Genomic DNA, 19,333 nt, shown 5'->3' on the forward strand with positions numbered 1-19,333 from the left:
TCGAAATACTCCTTTGCTTTCAGGGACCACTGTCTCTTGTAAAATGTATATATACTAAAGCATTGTCTGCATACAGCGACACTATGGGATTGGTATTCCCCGCCTGAATCCACCAGGGTGACAACTCTGAGTGCAGAATCAACGCAAGTGGCTCGACTGCTAAGACGAACTGTAGGTGCAAGAGTGCCTCTTTCCACCAACCAGGAGTCAGAGAGCTCGCCTTCAACCCTAACACGTATAGAGAATGCAGTGTACAAGAGTTTATCTAAGCACAAAACCTAGGGCCAAAGCCCATGCACCTTAGCACTGCCATCAAAAATGTCCTTTCAACCGCGTTGACTGCCTTTCCGAGGTCCAGGGAAACTAGAGCTCTCTCCTCCTCATCTACTACTGCATCATGTAGCACAAGTCAGCCTTTGGAGATTATACGTAGTCCTATGGGCCTGCATGAAGCCACATTGGTCCTCATAAACCAAATCTCTGACAACCCCACCCAATTGTGTCCCCAATTGTTTGCATAAAACCTTGAGGTCGGTGTTGAGCATAGTTAGGGGTCTGTACGCAGGTGGATCCTCTGGGTCCGCTCCTGGTTTCAACACCAAACACACCACCCCTTCCCACATAGTGTGTGGTAAAAAAAAACCTTTCTCTTGCCTCTAAATAGACCTTCAACAATTTCTCCTTAAAAGTCGAGGAGTAGGCATGAAAGAAATCAGCAGGGAATCCATCACGGGGCCTTAGACCTGTTCAATGCTTTAATAGACGCACCGACCTCTTCTGCGGTCAGTTCTTTCACAATTTCTAATATATCCTCCCTTTGCAATTTGGGCAGCTCCACCCTTGTAAGGAACGTATTCCGCTTACCGTCCATATCAAGTGGGCCAGCCTGGAAGACCACTTTAAAATGATCCAATAGGATCATCAGAATATCTTGCCATCGGGTTATTAGGTGTCCCCATGCATTCTGTATAAACGTAATAGGGGATATCTCAGTTTCCCGCCGGTAAAGCCATGCCAGGAGCCTGCCGGATTTATCGCCCTCCCTATGCAACAACTGCCAGTAGGCTTTTAGGCCTGTTGTATCCAGTGTATCCCAGAGGAAGCAATTCTCTCTATGGGTGGCTAACATGTCTGCACAGGCCCCCGCCGTTGACACTTCTTGTTTCTGAAGATCCACTAACTTGTCTTCCCGGGTCTTCAAATCCGCTATTAGCTTCCTGCGCACCCCACAAATAGTACTGATAATGCCCCCCGTATCACTGCTTTCAAGGCCTCCCATTTGACCACCCTAGTAGCCAAGCTCCCCAATTATTGGTGTTTTAATGGTCTATAGCAGTCCGCAGTTCCCCATGGCATGTGGCGTCCGTAAGTAAATCAGCAGGCATACGCCATGTGTGACTTCCATTCAACCTCTCACCCCAGTCCAACAATAGTAAGGCCGGGGAGTGATCCAATAAAAACCTGACCATATGTGTGACAGTGTCTATTCTGGAGTTATCCAGCCTACCCACCAAAAACCGTTCCAACCAGCAATAAGTGTTATGGGTCCGAGAGGGAAATGTATACTCTAACCCATCGGGGTGTAACATGCGCCATGCATCCAATAAACCCAAATTTTGCATCACCCATGCCAGGGTTCCTGTCATCACGGGACATAGTTAATATCACCCATCCATAGCATAGGAGACCCTACACGGTCTGACAGCACATCCTGCAACCCCACAAAAAAATGCCATTCATCGATATTGGGAGCATATGAATTTAACAGCATGATCTCCTTGCCATCTAGAGTACCCTGAATCACACACATACCTACCCTCCACATCTGCCTCACTAAGAGTGTGCTTAAAGAAAACCCCAGGAGCCACCCAGGTGACAACCCCCCTGGTATAGGAGGAATGAAAGGCAGAATACACCGGACCTCTCCATTTCTTTTGTAATTTTATGTGTTTCCAGAGTCTTGTAGACAGGCAATTTGATTCTTATGGCGTTTGAGAAAGGAATGAACCCTATAGCGTTTAGAGTAAACCCGGAGCCCTGGGACATACCACAGGACTATCTGAACTTGGCCAACCATATTTACTACAGAATCGTGCTCTAAGTCCCTCCCCATTTCCCAGGTAGACACCATTGCACTGTTGTAGAACACATTTTAACAGTAATAAACTTTTAAGCCCCAACAAAGGGGGTCAGTAAAAATTCCCCCCAACACGGACATACAGTGCAACAAAATTTCACACTGCTAATCCAAATGTAATCTCACCGTCAGGACCTATACCCTAATCCCACACCCCAACCAGTGCCGACCACGAATGTGTAGAAGTCACCCAGCAGAAAACCAATCCCGCCACTATGTGGTAAGTGGGCAACAATGGTAACGCCCACAAAATGCGCAACAAGTTCCACCCACAAATTGTCTGCAGAGATAATTCAAATATACCCATCAACTCACTCCTATCCCTATGTATAATAGCTGTAGCGGAACACCCACAAAACGGAGAACACCCTCCCCTGTCAATTAAGCAGGTTACACATGATGGTCCTAGACCTCAAGACAGTACTCTCTCTATTTTTGAGGTCAAATGAAGTGTGTCCAACTCTCGCTGCAAAGAATTGTTTCCTGCCTCAGACCGCCACTTCGGAAGGGCCAGAGCCATGGTACCATCGTCCTGTATTTCCACCCTCGCAGGAGCAGTTATTTCAGGGGAGTGATGAGCGGCAGTTCCAGATCCACTCCTCCTTACCCCAAGCCAGGTCCCGCGGCAACATGCTCCTCCTCGATCTCCGTGACTGCAATCTCTGGGCATCTTGTCCCATACTTCAAGTCAGCACCAAACATCTTCAGGTGTATCGATAAAGTGTGATTTCCATTCCGACAACTTTAATCGAGCTAGGTACAGCAGCATATAGCGAAGGACCATACAACTTAGTTTAGCTTTAACGTCCAGGAATGTTTTCAGGACACCATGGTCCTTATTCGTATAATCTGGGTAAATGGAGATTTTAAGGTTTTCATATTTGGCCAAGTCAGTGTCCCTAGATGCTCTAAGAATGCTGTCCTGGTCCTTATAATTCAGGATGCAAGCAATAACAGCTCTGGGGGGCACTCCAGGCCGCAGTGGAGCCAACAGAGCACGATGCAATCTCTCAATAGTGAACATGGGGGTTAATCCCTCGTTCTTTAGAGTGCCCCTTAACCAGATTTCCACAAATTGCTCAGTATTGGCTCCCTCTGCCCACTCAGGGAATCCCAAAAGGTAAACACTGTTGCATCAGGACCGCCCCTCTGCATCTTCTACCCATGCCTCCACAGCCCCGGAGCTGGTCGCGACCACAGCTACCTGTTTCTTTAGGGTGGCTACCTCCGACTGCAGCTCTTCAATGGAACCCTACGCCAGCCAGACTTTATCTGAGACCTTGCGCAGGTCAGTACGTAGGAGATTGACTTCCAGGGCAACAGTTTCAATCTTGTTTTCCAGGGCCATACGGGACCCCTGGATAGCCTTCAACAACTCAGCTCTCGTGGGTTCCTCCACTGTGTGCTCAACATCCTCACTCCCTCTATTAGGCACTATGCATGCACCTTGCTGTGAGGTGAAGGCCAGGGTGGCATAGTGTTGCCTTGAGGGGCCCCACCTGTCTGTTGCGGCCCATGGCTGACATAATCTTCAGGTACACAAAGTGAACTAGGCCAGTCCCATGGCAGATTTACTACAACGGTGGGGGAAAGGTGGGGAGGTAGGTTAGCACGATCCCCACTAGCAGTTAGCCTCCAGCAGAGGAAGATTCGGGCCCCCGGTCTCCTCTAAGTGGAATATCCACTCCCTACCACAGGTCACACTGAAATCAGAGGACCACCTCTCCCAGGCTGGGACTCAATGTCACAGCTTTAGACAGGTCCAGCAGGTCGATTCCCCTTTAGTCCATCAGGGCAGGTTCTCAACACCACAGTGATCCCCATAGAGTGACCAACCGTCCGTAAATTTCACGGACAGTCCGTAATTTCGTCCGTGAAGGATTCTTTAACGGACACCATTTGTCCGTAATTTTAACCGGGCACCGGTCGCACCACCCTAAAGCCGGCACAGCTTCCACCCACCTCCCTTCTTGACTCCGATGCTGATGAGGTCGGGTGTAACAGACTCCGATGCAGCACCAAAGCTCAGATACCCAGCAGCATTGGAGAGGCACAGCGGGATGGCAACCCTCACACCTTCAGTGCTTGATGAGCTGTTAAGAGGGGCTTGAAGGTGACTGAGAGGGAGGGGTTGCAGCTTCAGGGGCAGGGGCATTTATTCAGATGCAAACAGCCCTGAATGCGTCATGTCTCTGCAATTTAGAGGGGCCTCACACATTCCCTTTCTGCCAAGGGCCCCAAACATCATAGAACCGGCCGATTACACCGAGGCAGCACGTGGGTCTCTTCACAAAGCTTAATTACTGAAACTAAATTGTAAGCAAACCTTGGTTTCTTCAAACATGCATTCTATAATGTAATAAAATAAAGAAATAGCACAAACGCACCCGCACTGATTAACAAAGTATGGAGGACAATCAGTTAAATCAGTTCTCTTTGAGTATCTCCTTTAAGTACTGTACATCACAGTGGGGGATGGCAAAACTAACTTTTGGAAAGAGAGCCTGTCTTCTCATTGTCTTGCCCAGGAGGGGGTGAGGAGCCCTACCCCACCCTGGAGGGGCCAAGATGATACTAGAATACTGCATACCCACCCTGGTGGATCCTGTTCCCCCTCCTGTGATGGCTCCTGCCCCCTCCAACCCAATGATGGCTCCTGCCCCCACCCCCCATGTGGTGGCTCCTGTCCCCCCCCGCCTGTGATGGCTCCTGCCCCCCCCCCTCCTGTGATGGCTCTTGACCCCCCCCTGTGGTGGATCCTGTCCCAGTCCTGGAATGGCTCCTGCAGCGAGGGTGAAGTTTTTGATGGGCCTCTTCTCAAAAAGGCTCAGCTCAAAATTAATATCAAAAAGGTAGGCGAGTGAGTAAGTGAAGGGATGGGTGGATGGCTGGATGAATTAGTGAAAGGGTGAATGGATGAATGGAAGATTGAATAGATGGATAATGAGAGAGGATGGATGGATTGATGAGTGAGTGGAAGGATGGATGAGAGAAAAGGTAAATAGCTGGATGTATGGGTGGAAGGGTAGCTGGATGTATAAAAGGTCTATGGATGAGTGAAAGGATGGATGAGTGAAAGGATGGATAAGTGAAAAGGTGGATGATGAGTGAGTGGGTGGATGGATGAGTGAAATGATGGATGGATTGATGAATTGATAAGTGCAAGGGTGAATGGATGGAGGGATGAGTGAAAGGGTGGATGTAAGGATGGATGAGTGAGTGAAAGGGAGGGTAGATGGACAAAAGGATGAATAGATGAGTGAAGGAGTGAAAGGATAAATGGATGGGAGAAAGGATGGATGAGTGATAGGGTCAATGGATGGATTCATGAGTGGATGAGTAGATGGATAAGTGGGTGGATGGATGGAAGGAAGGATGGCTAAGTGAAAGGGTCGATGGAGAGAGAAAGGGAGGATGGATGGATGACTGAAAGGGTGGATGGGTGGAAGGATGAGTGACTGGGTGGATGGATGAGTAAGTGAAAGGATGGCTGGATGGGTGAAAGGGTAAATGGCTGGGTGGATGAGTGTACAGATGGATAGGGTGAAAGGATGGATGGTGGATGAGTGAAATGATGGATGAAGGGATGGATGAGTGAAATGATAGATGGAAGGATACATGATGGATAGGTTTGCAAATGGTTGAATATGTTTGGATATGGCTGGGCTTACTTATATACTATTGCGTGACCTCCTCTGATGTGTCTGTAAAACGTACCTATTGTCCTGAAGTTTTGTCCTGAATTTTGACCGCCTGTGCTGAATTTGTGTCCTGAATTTTGACCCTTTGTCCTGAATTTTTACACTCACCGTCCTGAATTTGCACCAATGCCAGTTGGTCACCCTAGATCCCCAGGGTACAAAAGGGTGCCACTCACGCCACTGTAGGGCCACCCCCCTAGCAGTCACCCTGGGCCCAGATGACGCCCGTCGCCTCCACACATAAGGGACGCTCCTCCAGTGGTATACGAGGCCTCCACCGCTTCCAAAGTTGGACCATCACGAACAAGGCAGCCGCTGAAGGCCCCCTTCAGCAGTCACCCTGGGCACAGATGCAGCCTGCAGCCTCCACACTCAAGGGCCGCCCCTCCAGCCATAGATGAGGCCCCCACCGCCTCCAAAGCTGGGCTGCTGTGAACAAGGCAGCTGTGCTCGTGGGGGGCGGGGCAACAGCAGCGCAGAGGAGCCAACAGGAGAAGCCCGGGGGAAGTGAGAAGCGCCGGCAGACACTTTGCTGCTTCCTCTGCACAGCCTCCACAGACTCAGCAAGACCCTGCACCAGCCCTCCATGCCGCCCCAGGCCCCGGCTTCTTGTATCTTCATGGGAGCCTCTCTCCAGCCCAAGCACGGCTGCCACACTACCAGGCGAGCACTACCCCACGAGACCCCCCGGGTCAGGGGATGAGGCTCCGGTCCCACCGCTAATGACTACTCCAACAAGGGCATCACCGCAGCCCACGGAGCCATCAGTGCAAGGCCTCTGATCCGCTCCAGGTGCCACCCACCGCCATCAACAAGGGCTCCTCTGTAACCTCTCACAGTACACCGCACAGCGCAGGGCAGGGAGAGGGAGATGCCACAAAAAGTACGGGGCTATGGTGTTTGGTTGCCCTAGGATAATGCAGAATCATGCGGGATCGGCCGGAAGACACCTATGAGCCCGTCCTGTCGGCCAGCTTGGTTGCCGCGCCCCCTCCTAACAATTACTAACTCTCAGTAAAATCAAACACAACTTTCTCTGTTTTAGTCTCCATTAAATCACTAGTTTGGTCAAAAACTGTTGGTGGCAAGACATTCCCGGCTAGTCTACCTAAACTAAACCTTACTCCTCTAACATATTTTCTCCACTCAGCAACACCTCATCCATGAGGACATAAAATCTAGCCACATCCCCTTCTCCCCTAATGCTATGCACTAAAGTAGCAATCACCTTCAGCTTTTCAAATATCATAAATGACTCCCTCTGATTCTGTCAAACAAACCTCAGTTAAAAAAAAAACACACAACAACTCCTTTTCTGGCTGCATCTGCCTGGATATCTATAAATGACAACTTTAGGACTCCCAACCTATCCATTTCTTTGGAGCAAAATGGTCCCTGTCCTGTGTCATGAACCTTAGCAAGACACATATATCCTTCCCTGAAGATCTTACACCCCACATCTTCCAGATATTTGACAAACAACCTATTTGCTGGACTCTTGCTTAAATAGATATCACTTTGCTTGTGAACTCCCACCTCGTTTCTGCTTCCAAAGGCAGTAGTGTGTACTGAAGTCATAATAATGTAGAGTTCATTATCACTTGCACACTGTTAAAAGGAATTTGCTATGCATAGTGAGTGTTTAATACATCTTTGTACAATGAAGATGTTGCACTTGTAAGAAAAGTATAAACATACTTTTTTTTTGTTCAGTGCAACGGTCCAGCTTCTTCAACCATTGCCAACTGCCCAATTCCCCTAGAGCTTCTTACAAAACCACTTCATCAATACACTTTCTTATTCTACTTACGGGAGCAAGCAGAATGTAATAAACACATAACAAAAGTTACACAATACAAGCAAGCAATAATAAGTGCACTAAACGTACTTAATATACAGAGAAAAATATGAGCCTACCCACTTCTGCATTACATTAATCTGGAGCGTAAACAATGTAGGTAAGAAATCCGTGTTCGTTAATCAGGATCCAGTACCAAAGCAATATTTAACAAGAAAAATCAAACATAACAATGAGGGGGACTTCTGGTTTTCACTGCAGAACCATAGGACATGTTCTGTGGTGTCCATTGCCTCTCCCATAAAACCATAAAACAGAGAGGCCACAACTGCTAGTGTGACTGATGCAAAAGGCAATGGGGTGGAACCCTGAACACCTAGATGGCCTGTGAAGCCCAAGAGTGGTGGTGATGCACCACAGAGAGGAATCCAACTCAGAAGCATAGTGTGCCTATAAGGAGTGCTCACAAGATGGCAACACATCCAACAAACTGGAGTGATGGTCAGATGAGATGGTGCAAGTCGCACAGTTCCTACTTTCCCAGTAAGACTGTGCATTTATGCAACATAAGCTTCAAAACTATGTGGAACTGAGTCCATTCATACCATCAGAATATTATGATTTAATTCCTGGCCAGCCTACAGTGTGCCATCTCAGCCACAACACTGACAGGGTACAGGATGGTGTCTGCAACCTCATAACATGACAACTGTAATTCCCCCAAGGAAATTGTGGAATCAGATGTTACCCTTTCGTTAATAGCTCAATTCCTAAAGGGAGACACAAGAAGTACACAAATTGACATTTCAAACATTTATTGAAGCAATTGTACTCTTGTGTAAAATATGTGTGCTTAAATGATTAACAGAATTGAGCAAAATAATGTTACCAGTATTACAAGAATGGTGAACAGAATGAATAATTCAACCATCGTTCCTTTGCATTAGTCTATATGAATACATATAATTGCACTCCTACCTAGCGTTGCCTATCTTATAAAGCATAGGCTCTGCGGGTCTGCCAGAATACCTTAGAGTGGTCTAACTCTCCATTTATCTGTGGGCATGTGTCATCTGCCAGCCGGCACTGGCATAGAACAGGCCGCTGCCCTCTTCTGGATGGTGTTGGAATTCAGCTGGGCTAGAATTCAGCTGGGCTAGAATTCAGGCATTGGTCGACTTGCCATTTATATAATAAAGTCCACCCATTTGTTCCGTGCCGGAGTCCTGATCCTGTTGTCATTTTTGATTCTGTCCACCCAGAGCTGTTGCTGAACAGACAACAACAAACAACATTTTGCGCAGTGTACTAAGTCCTTGTACAGAATGTTCTAAGGCCAGATAATATGCCTATGACGAAGTGTAATTGTAAGCAAACCATTTTAGAGTATATTATCCAATAAGGGCACTCAAGTAAATGTGTGATAAAATTCATCTATTTAAAAAGATATCAACTTTAAATGTGAACAAGTAAAATGAAGGTGTTTCTGCCCAGGGCCTATGTAACCTCAAAACAGAAGGTTCAGAAGATGGGATGCTCCTGATGGGCTTCAAGGAGGTGAAGATAGGCTATGGGTGCTTGACCGATCCCATGGAGGCAGGTGATTGGAGACTGCAAGAAAGCAACCATTTGTGCCATCAACGGGTGAGCAGACCCTCTTGAGGTACCATGACACCATGTGTTGCAGGGTAGGACCGGGTCTGAATAGAGCCCCTCGTTCACCCATTATACCCAATACTGCTCAAATGGAATTCTCATGGGATCGACAGCAATAGGAAAAGAATAAGCTAGTTTGTAATAGGTCAGTGATAATAAGCCCTTGCCGGCCTGAACAATACAGAGGTGAGGGTATGCATTTTGAGGGTTGGCTGTGGTGGATAGGAGGCCTTGCGGTGGGGTACCAGACAGTGGGGCACCTGGTCTTATCTCACCAGGCGAGGGGCCGAGAGAGTTAAAAAATAAAAATAAGTTAAGATTCGATATCCAGGATCTCTTTGTAAAGTTATTGGAAAAGATATTGATCCGTATGCAGAGGATGAAGTGGGGACTGGGACATCGTAAATGTAAGCCTGGAGGGGAGTCTCCCTACTCAACAGTGGTGTCCTGAGGTTTGGGGACCCGGGGAGATTCTAGAGTCTGGTAAAGTGACCAAGGAGGGAGGAGGCCACTGATACAACTTGGAGGAAAGGAGAATGACCAGAATTTGGTGAACACAAGCTTTTGTGGCAACGCTGGTGGGCAGGGGATATTAGTGATTTCTTCCACTCAACTAGAAAGCAAGGAAAAATTGTACAAACTACATACAGAAAGATGGCAGAAAAAGGTATGTCTTTTGGTGCTTTGAGATATACCCAATGGAGAATCTTGCTAAACTGAGAATGGGCACTTGCAAGGATATTGTGGCGATTAAGTCAGACAAGCACAGCATTAATCAGGGAATGAAGTTAGTCGAAAGTCAGCTGTAAACCCTGTCAGTAGCATAACAAATCAACTCAGCTATGATCTGCCATCTGGACGCTCAAACGAAAGCCTTCATAGTTAAGAGTGAGAATCTTGAAAAATGGTCCAGATGAAAAAACATCTGGGGCCGCAACCTATGAAAGGGGTCAGAAGAACATGTTACTTTCAGTAACGCTCTTTCTGGCGGATAATCTTACTGCAGATTCCTCACCTTGTGAATATACCCAGGCTCCAGAGTGGATACGGAGAAGTTATTTCAGCAATCCTCTTGAATGTTGGTAGATGGAGTCGTACTGCTCCGGTCAGAATGGTTCCGCCCAGGATGTGATGTAGCTGTCCCTACATAGTCATCATCTCCCCCGTGTTGTCATCAGTTTCTTTCTGATATGCGTCTGCATCTTCGGAAGTGGTGCCTTAGCAATCAGATTGTGCAGATCTTGGAGATGGAATCTTATTAGAACGAACTCAAAGAGTCCATTCCACACAATGGGGGTGGGAGGGTGGTCAGTGAGAAATCTGTAGTTTGAGTATCAAACAGAAAGAGCCTAACCAAAGGTATGTAACTTGTTCTTATGCTGGATACCTCTAACCCCAGATTCCTCAACTTGGGAATGGATATCAAAGCAGTACCAACCCAGGTAGTGGGTGTGTGTATTAGCTCAAACCAGGAACTCCTGAAGGACAGATTAGGCAGAAACCCCCATCTGCCAGACCTGGCTATTCAGGCGGTAGTGTTTCTTCAACATGAACACTGCGTCTACGTAACAGACTGGCAGATATCCAAGATTGGCTTCCCACACACCAGTGCAGTTGTACCAGCCTGAAGCCACTAGGATGATTTGGGCCCAGTCATTCCTAATCTTCATAACTTTGGGCAGGAGAGGTAGAGGTGGGAACAAGTACAGGAGTCCGAAGATCCAATCCCAGCAAGATCCAGCTTGGAAAATTCAAAAGCGCAAAGGTCAGGACACTGTGGATTCTTGGTGTGGGTGAAAAGATCGAGCTAGGTCGCTACCTATTATTGGAAGATGCCCAGAGCCCCCTCTGAGTGCAGTCAACATTCGGTATAAGCTACGCAACATTGGCTGAATTGGGCAATTTAAAGATCCAGTCAGGTACTGCATACTCAGAGAAATGTCCTGATCCCATTTCCAGAGGTGCACGATCCCATTCTTCATTGTGTTTTTTGCAGTACAACACGGCAGTGGTGATGTCCGTGAGAACCTGCATTCATTTCTTGATAGATGGGAGTAAGACTTTTAATGCCAAGCAAATCGCTCGCAACTAAAAGAAGTTTATCTGGAGGTGAGTTCCACAGGCGATATGAGGCCTCTGATCTCTACCTCTCCCAGATCAAAGGCCCAAATGAACAATAATGCATCTGTCACAACCGTTAGTTCTGGGTGGGGTAGGGAAAGGGGTCTGTCGCCTGTCTAATTGCAGTCCAGCCACCACTACTGCAGATCTTTTGCAGTCTTCTCCAACATCTGGATGATATCAGACTGGTTCCCTTGGTGCTGGGACCACTGAAACTTCAGATCCGACTGCAGGGCCAAATTGTACTAGCTGTTGTGGCCAACAAGCAGATGCAGAAAGCAAAGAAGCCTCAGAGCCGCTCTCACAGAGACCCAAGCCAAGGGTCGAAACATCCTGGACTCGTTGACCATTTCCAGGATGGCTAAAACGAAGGGGAGACTCTGTGAAGGAGTTAGTGTGACTTCGGCACATTGATGGAAAACCCCAGCAATGTCAACAGGTTGGCTGCTGTCTGTAGATATTCCACAACTGTTTGAGGCGTTACTGCCTTCAGCAACCTGTCATTGAGGTATAGGAAGCCTGGCATTCCCAACCTCTAAAGGCAGACAGAGACACCCACCATCACTTTTGTTTACACCTGAGGCGCACTGGTAATGCTGAAGGGGAGCACTGAGAAATGACACCACCATCCTGTCTCCTGGATCTAGGTCAGACAGAACTTGGGGCATGGGTGAGCATCTTGATCTTGTCCTGCTTGAGGAGTTTAAGAGGGTGAAGGTCATGGAAAGGGTGGAGGCCTCCAGCAACTGGAAATATTAGGGGTACAACCAGTCCCAACTTCTGACGTTGGTACCATCTCTATGGATTCCTTGTTCAAGAGGGCATGAAGCCCCCCCTTGCAAAATGGACAAGATGCCCTCTGGGAGGCATTGTGGTATTGTAGGCATGTCTGGAGGGATAGAGAGAAAAGGAAGGGTGCGTCCATTTCGTACAATGTAGAGCACCTATCAGTCTGATGTGATGCGCTGCTTTTGTGGAGGTAAAAGGAGAAATGACCTTCTACTGGGTGACTGTGGGCCGCTGAAGGCAAATTAAAGTGGTTTTTCCACAGCTGCGGAGGGCGAACCTGTACTCTGGCGGCTAGATCCCTGGCCTTGAATGGCCTGGGAAGTCTGCTGTTGCCAAAGCAAGCTTTGACTTGACCTCAGCTGGACCCACTTTCTGAAGCCTCGAAAAGTGCAAAATTGTTTGAGGAACTGCCACATATAGGTGGTGCCAGTCCAAGCAAGCGCTCTATTGTATGCTTTCCTTGAAGCACTTTAAGGTTGAATCCGACTTGCTATTTGATGGCACACATCTCACCAAAGAGATGTGTGCCATCAAATAGCATGTACAGCAGGGATTATTGTTTGTCACTCAAGAACCCTATAAGGGGTATCAGGCTTTGCACTGGCCCTGGAATTAGGGATGACCCCAGAACGTGCTTCAGGGGCACAGTTGATGTCGAGGACTGATCCGACACCTGTGAACCAACTGAAGGACCCATCAGATCCGTATGGCACAAAGATGGTCCAGACGGATATGGCAGAGTATATAACAACTGTAGCATGGCCTCTCTAAAGGTATCTTCTTTATTGCATCTGGGTGTCAAGTACACAAATGACATAAGAGGCTGGAGTGCTGTTAACTGGGCATTCCAGATAGTAGAGGATCTGGTGCGAGCTTCTCCTGGAGCAGGTGTGGAAAGCAGATCAATGTGAGATATTCCTGGCTAAGAAGGATCAAAGGCTTCAGAACCGCAACTTGTCTGAGATCATAGTTTAGCTCTAAGAGGTGGTCAGATAAAGGTCTCATCACCCTAAACACCTTTTCAAATCATATTTTTGTTTTCTCTAGAAATGGCTGGGGTTGCCTTGGCTAACTGAGAAGGGATGAGTGTCTTATGCTGAGGGACATGTTTCTTAAGGGTAATATGGAAGAGGTGTGGCGCCACGGCCAGGGCGACTGACTCCGGAATCTGGGGATCATGGTTCGATCCTCAGCGCCGGCAGCAGATTAGCCCAGCACCATGTGACTCTGGGCAATAGCTTGCTTAATCTTCCCGACGACCCCCAGCGCCTAGAGACCCTTACGAGTGATTGTTCGCACTTTACAAATGTGGATTATTATTATTATGAGGACTCTTAAAGAATGTAAAATACAATTAAAGGCAGAGGAGTCCAATCAGATGCAATACTTACAGCTGGGCAATGGGTACTACACCTAAAAAGCAGTAGCATCCAACCTCTAATGAAGTTGCATGAACACTGGGCAAGGCCTTTAATGTGCACTACAGGTGAGATGCTTGGGAAGTGATTAAAAGTCCTTTATAGACAGCTTTCATATAAATTACTTAACTATTCCTAACACCACAGTTTTTACACCAGATTAGAAGTTCAAGCAGAATGCTGGATGTGTGGTGAGGAGACTGGAAAAATGACACATTTGATGAGTACGACGTATCAATCATATGGTAAGAAATCCTCCAGCAAGTTGGGGTGGTATTGGTATACCTTTATCAGCCGAACATGAGTTGGTCTTACTAGGGCTTCAGCCCACAAATGGGGACTGCATTAGGGCCCACAGAATGATCTTAGCTCACATGCTGGGAGAGGCCAAAAAGGCAAACTCCTGTACATTGAAAACAACAGTTATCACTAAACATGTCGATGTGGTTCCAGGGTCTATGCATACACTAACATTGGAGAAGCTCACCTATGACCTGAAACAGCAAGGAAACAATTCAATAAAATATGGGATCAATTGGTAGAGCAATGTAATTTATTTTAGGGCTTGATCCGAGAAAAGGTGCTAGGAGGGGGAACAATGAAAGGGAAATGAGACTGCTCACACTCAGATGTAATCTAAAAGGGAAAGAGAGCAGCAGGATGGGGATGGGGATGTTTCTGTTGTTGTGACTTGTCTGGTGTGTGGGACTGACAAATGTGACATTGTGCCATCTATTAAACTGTACATTTCTGTACTTGAAAACTTTTAATAAAATGTTGAAATGTAAAAATCATTTAGAAAAAAATTAAATGCAGCATTAAGAAAATCAACAAGAAAGCACATCTTCACATTGATGTACTATCAGCGCAACATCAATAGTTTACTTAGAAAGATGGCATAAAAGTAACAGACTACACAACCCACAACCAAAAAGGAACAATTAAGCATTTGTCATGCATTTCAACTGCTGCACGATTTGACCTCTTTCAATTACGATGGAGCTGTCCACTCAAACTCAATGTTTTAAGCTAAGTACACTAGTCTACTCTCCTTTTCACTAGAAACTCTATTTACAACCTAAATAAAAAGAGAAACACAAAAGAAATAAAAGAAAAATTCAGGACTTCAAGTGGAACTCCCAGGAAGAAGCATCTTAAGTGAAAGGGTGAAAAGAAAAAATTACTGCATAGCCAGCAGCAAAAGCAGACACCTGCTGAATTTTCACCAGCATCCCACTGCTCTTTGTTATTGGTGTCACACAGAGGTGTAGCGCAAGGTGGCGCAAGCAGAGGTGCAATATGAGACATGGCTTAGAAATCTAGCTCACACTGCCACACAACAGCCCTCCTCCACCATTTTAGAGCATGTTGTGGAGATGCTGGTGGTTGGACAACCAAAAGTTGTACCGTCATACCTCCTTAACCTCTGTCTCATGGGGCCTGCTGCCACTTTTACTCTGGCTCAAATCAGCTGAGCTAAACACCATGGCATCCTGTCACAAGCAGGCAGGGAAAGAAAAGAGAACAGAAGCTTTCTACTGCCTGATCTCACCTGCTTGTGACTGCAACTGGCAGTGTTCTGTCTCTAGGCTTTTCTCGTCCAGAATGAGAAAGAAGCTGCAAGGTGGATAACATGGCCTCAAAGTGATGGCCTCAGTGGTAACTTTCTCCTGCCCAGTCTGCGCAATTACAAGAATGCCAGGTTTGCAGCATCCATTTTTCGTAGGTATGGGAACACCGGACTTGCTTTTAATGGCTGGAAATTTTGGCTGGTGAAAATAGCCTTGGGGAATGGGCTACAGTGCAATCTGATCCCAGCCTTCAACCCCTGACGAATCTGAACCATGACACTGAGGACCCTACACTGCTCACCGCTGCCACGTGGCACCTTTATCTTCCCCCACCTACCCTTCTCACCCCTGAAGCCCCTTCCCCCTTGTAGGACTCGTGACGACATTTACAACCTGCTGGTAAATATCTGCATTAGATCTATGGAACAGGGAATTCTGTGCAGAATTCGGTCTGGTAATTCCTGGTTCACACGTACCTTGCATATTCCATGCGGTGCGACTTGTAGTTGCTGTGACTGAATGCCTGATATTTTGTCCAGTATCAGAAATTTTGGCCACTTGGAATCTCTGCATGCAAAAGTAATCAGGTTCTATGTGGAAGAGTGACCTAAAACAGACACTTTAAATGGCAATGAAGGAGATGCCAGAAACTACATCCCAGCAGAACTGCCACAAAAATGTAGATTCAACAGCCTACATGTTTAAAAGAAAAAATCTCTCCAACACTGCAAGGGAGAAAGTAGAAAGCAGTTTGAAAGAGTACTGTTAGAGGAGAGCATTAGGAGGTTAGGAATGAGATAGATGAGATGCACACAGAAAGAGTGACAGTAGTGTGCACAGGAAATAAAATGGGACGTGCCAGCGACTGCATGGGCAAGAACTCTCTGGGTGGAGAGGTGCTGTGCAGAACAGGTTAGGGATAAAATGGGTTCCCTTTCTGATGAGTCCCAGGAGAAACACATGGGGTGTGTGCCAGTGAAACATGGAGAGGCAACAACCATGGAACCAGCAGAAGTAGCACAAAGAGAAAATGCGGAACTCTGTGGGGTGGCAGGGTGCAGACGAAGACCTAGAAACATGCCAGACTAGCCTGAAGAAGTGAAATGCAATATGGGAACAGATCTAAAATGACACACACCTGTCAGGAGCTTCTTAAGCAGCTTCTGACTCTTGTTGGAATCCCGTTGCAAAATGTCTTGCTCTTCTTTCGTGCACACCTGGAAAATAAACAAGAAAATAATTTATAATCCAGTGGCTCCAAAGACCCTGACTACTGAGGAGAACACTCCATCACAAGCGCACTCAGAGTTGTGCATCTCTCCGGCCCTAATATAAGCCTAGCTCTTTCATACTGCACTCCTTCACTTGTGGCCCTAATGACCACATATACAGTAAATGCATTCCTTAGTGCACTCCTCCCCTGCAACAGTGAACACAGATGAGTGCAGAGACAGCAGAAAGAGGATAAAGAAAGCTGGAAAACTGGAGTAAATATATGTTTCAGCTAAACAAATACAAGTAGTAGTCAATATAACATCAAATGTAAGAGCCTGAATAAGACTTCGAAGACAAAGGACCGCAAGGTTTTAGGAGGATATTACTTAAGGATTTAGGGGGGGGTAGAGGGGGGTCATACAGATGAAGTATTTGCACTTTGCTAAAATCTCAGTAATAAAGATCAGATCTTTTATTTCGAAAAAAATATTCTGGAGCAAAAGAATGGTTCAATACTTGCATCTGCTATAATGTTGTAATTGGTTCTAATTGTCTGCATCTAACCTGCATTTATTTAATTTCTTTCAATTTGGGAGCACTCCTTTGGAGTCCCTTTTCAACCAACAACTTACTCCTCTTTTGATGTGCTCCCTTCTCTTTAGCCTTTTACACTCCTCTTTATTTGCTTTCTGCTCACACTGTGAAGTTGTACCTGTTCCCTCCGTACAGGGGGCACCCCCCTACCCCCACCCCCATGGCCCACAATCACACTCTGCCCGATGATCTTCCATCCTAACCAATATCACCTAACTCCCTGGAAACTCCTGTGTTTTTAAACGCCTTACTTTTGTTATTCTCTATTGCACTGGCTTGGAAAAGGACATCTGATTACCATAGCCCACATTACTGGATAGAATACTTGCCCAACTGACTTCTAGCATTGTGATTTGGAAGCCAAAATGTGGGAAGGTGGTGTTCAGCAGATGCCAGCACAAGAGGCTGGGGATCAACATTACTTAATATAGCCACTGAGTGGGCACACTACAGTAGTGAAGGTACACAGGACTGTTCCAGAGAGCGCGAAGGCATGTTTGCTTTCTTAAACAAAAGCACTTTGTTTGAAATTAGATATCTAACCCCTGAGAACGGCCATAAACAACTCATTTATACCAGGAAGACAAAGGATGGACATTATATATTACTACCGAGCAGAGTTGTGCAATAACTTGTGACTTAAGATTGAAAGTGTTTCTCTGTCCGAAGTACAAAATCCACAAGTTTCTGGTTCTGATACACTTATAATCAACTAACCATCCATCCGCTTCTCCTAATTCCTGAGACTGCAGTACACAGCACACCAGAGCAAAGAACCCCAGACAGGCTGCATTAGAGGGTGCACACTTTGCATGTCAGTGTAGAGCAGAGCTATGCGGATATTAGAAAGTAGCCAGACACTTACCAATGTGCCACAAAAAAGGCAGGGGCCGGAACCTTCCTGTTCGCAGACAATGCGACCACAGGCCAAGCAGTTGTTGATGAGCCGGTGCTTCTGCGCCAGACACTCACAGGGGTGGCGACCCGGAATCAGCACCGCCAGTTTGTCCTGCCCCTCCTTCGTGTACAAGCTGACAAATTTGGCCTTCTTCTTAGACGATGATCCACCACTGCTGCTGTTCTCCTGAGCCTAGTGTATGGAACACACGTGACTCAGTTACTAAACACCTACGGAGTAGTCAAGGCTCATCCAATAAAGATGCAGGCTGAGAGTGAATACAGTAAAGGTCCTTCTTGTATATGGGTGACGTACAGCCATTCGCCAACATCCCTTCACACCACGATAATAGAACAGATATTACACTGAAGGCCTCAGACTGCATGAAAGAGTGAGATTAGGACAACACTGGAAAAGCAAAGTCAGAATAATATGGAAATGATAGCCACGATATTGCCCGTTGGAATAGAGATTGGGTATGCACAATGTACAACTAAAAACTTATTGCAATTGGTTGAAATGAATATAAAGATCGGCTCTGCAAATGTAGTCACCCTACTCTTTGTAGAATTATAAAAGTTTAGAAATGACTTCTAGGGCAGGAGCTAAATTGCAGGTACCTTGTTAATGTGTTATGTTTAAATGGTGCATCTGCATGCTGGGGCTCCGTTACTTTCCAGAAAGTAACCCTACAATGACCCAATGTGTTGTAATGAAAGTCCAGTAGCCGAGGCGTCATCGTTTTCAGATTAATTTATTTGTCTTCATTGCAAATTAGAATATTCATAGTAGGCTCTTGATTTAGTCCATAGTATAGACATCAAGATAGCCCCACCAGGAGCAGCCCCCCTGCTGCTCAGCCCACACTCCAACTGACGCTCCTCACCTCACAGGAACCCCAAATGTTCAGTTGCATCATCATCACCACTCCAACATTCCACACAGCACATCTACAGTGGCTGAACAGCAAGGGCCAAAGCAAGAGGCAAGATGCATAGATGAATGCACGCGATTTAACACAGTGCCCTTGCTGAACTGATCTTCTAGAAAATATTCGAGCCGACAACAAATTCACATCTTTGGAACCATTTATGGATCTGTTTTTGTCATGCATGCAGAGAAAAATACAGACTGACTGCATTTTGAGGATCGGAGATATCCTTAACGGAGACTAAGATGCAAACATCAATTTTAAAACCTGGATTAGAAACACTTTAAATAAAGTTCCATCAATTTCACCAACGTATTGCACTCTACACTCGGGCCAAAGTCCTCTCAATGAGTCACTATAAACGGGACACCATGTTTATACAGACAAGAATCCTCAAACACAGCCAAAAATGTCAAGCATTGGCAAAATTGACACAATTCCTTTGTATTGTTAAAAATAGTGTTAGGGGTCATCGAGGGATGAGCCCTGCTGAAGCAGAAAAAA

At 46.3% G+C, this 19,333-nt stretch overlaps 1 protein-coding gene across 1 annotated transcript in view; it reads right to left on the reverse strand.

Annotated features, from left to right (window-relative positions):
• The window catches only part of TRIP4 (thyroid hormone receptor interactor 4), a 461,936-nt gene that overhangs the window by 389,236 nt on the left and 53,367 nt on the right, over nt 1-19,333 (reverse strand). Inside the window, exons 4-5 of the mRNA XM_085643987.1 lie at nt 17,866-18,090; nt 16,330-16,408 (exon numbers count right to left, since the gene is read on the reverse strand). Of these exons, the coding sequence (XP_085500113.1) occupies nt 16,330-16,408; nt 17,866-18,090 (304 nt within the window). The remainder of the gene's footprint in view (nt 1-16,329; nt 16,409-17,865; nt 18,091-19,333) is intronic.

The sequence above is a fragment of the Triturus cristatus genome, chromosome 3_1, assembly GCF_964204655.1.
Source record: "Triturus cristatus chromosome 3_1, aTriCri1.1, whole genome shotgun sequence".
NCBI lineage: Eukaryota > Metazoa > Chordata > Amphibia > Caudata > Salamandridae > Triturus > Triturus cristatus.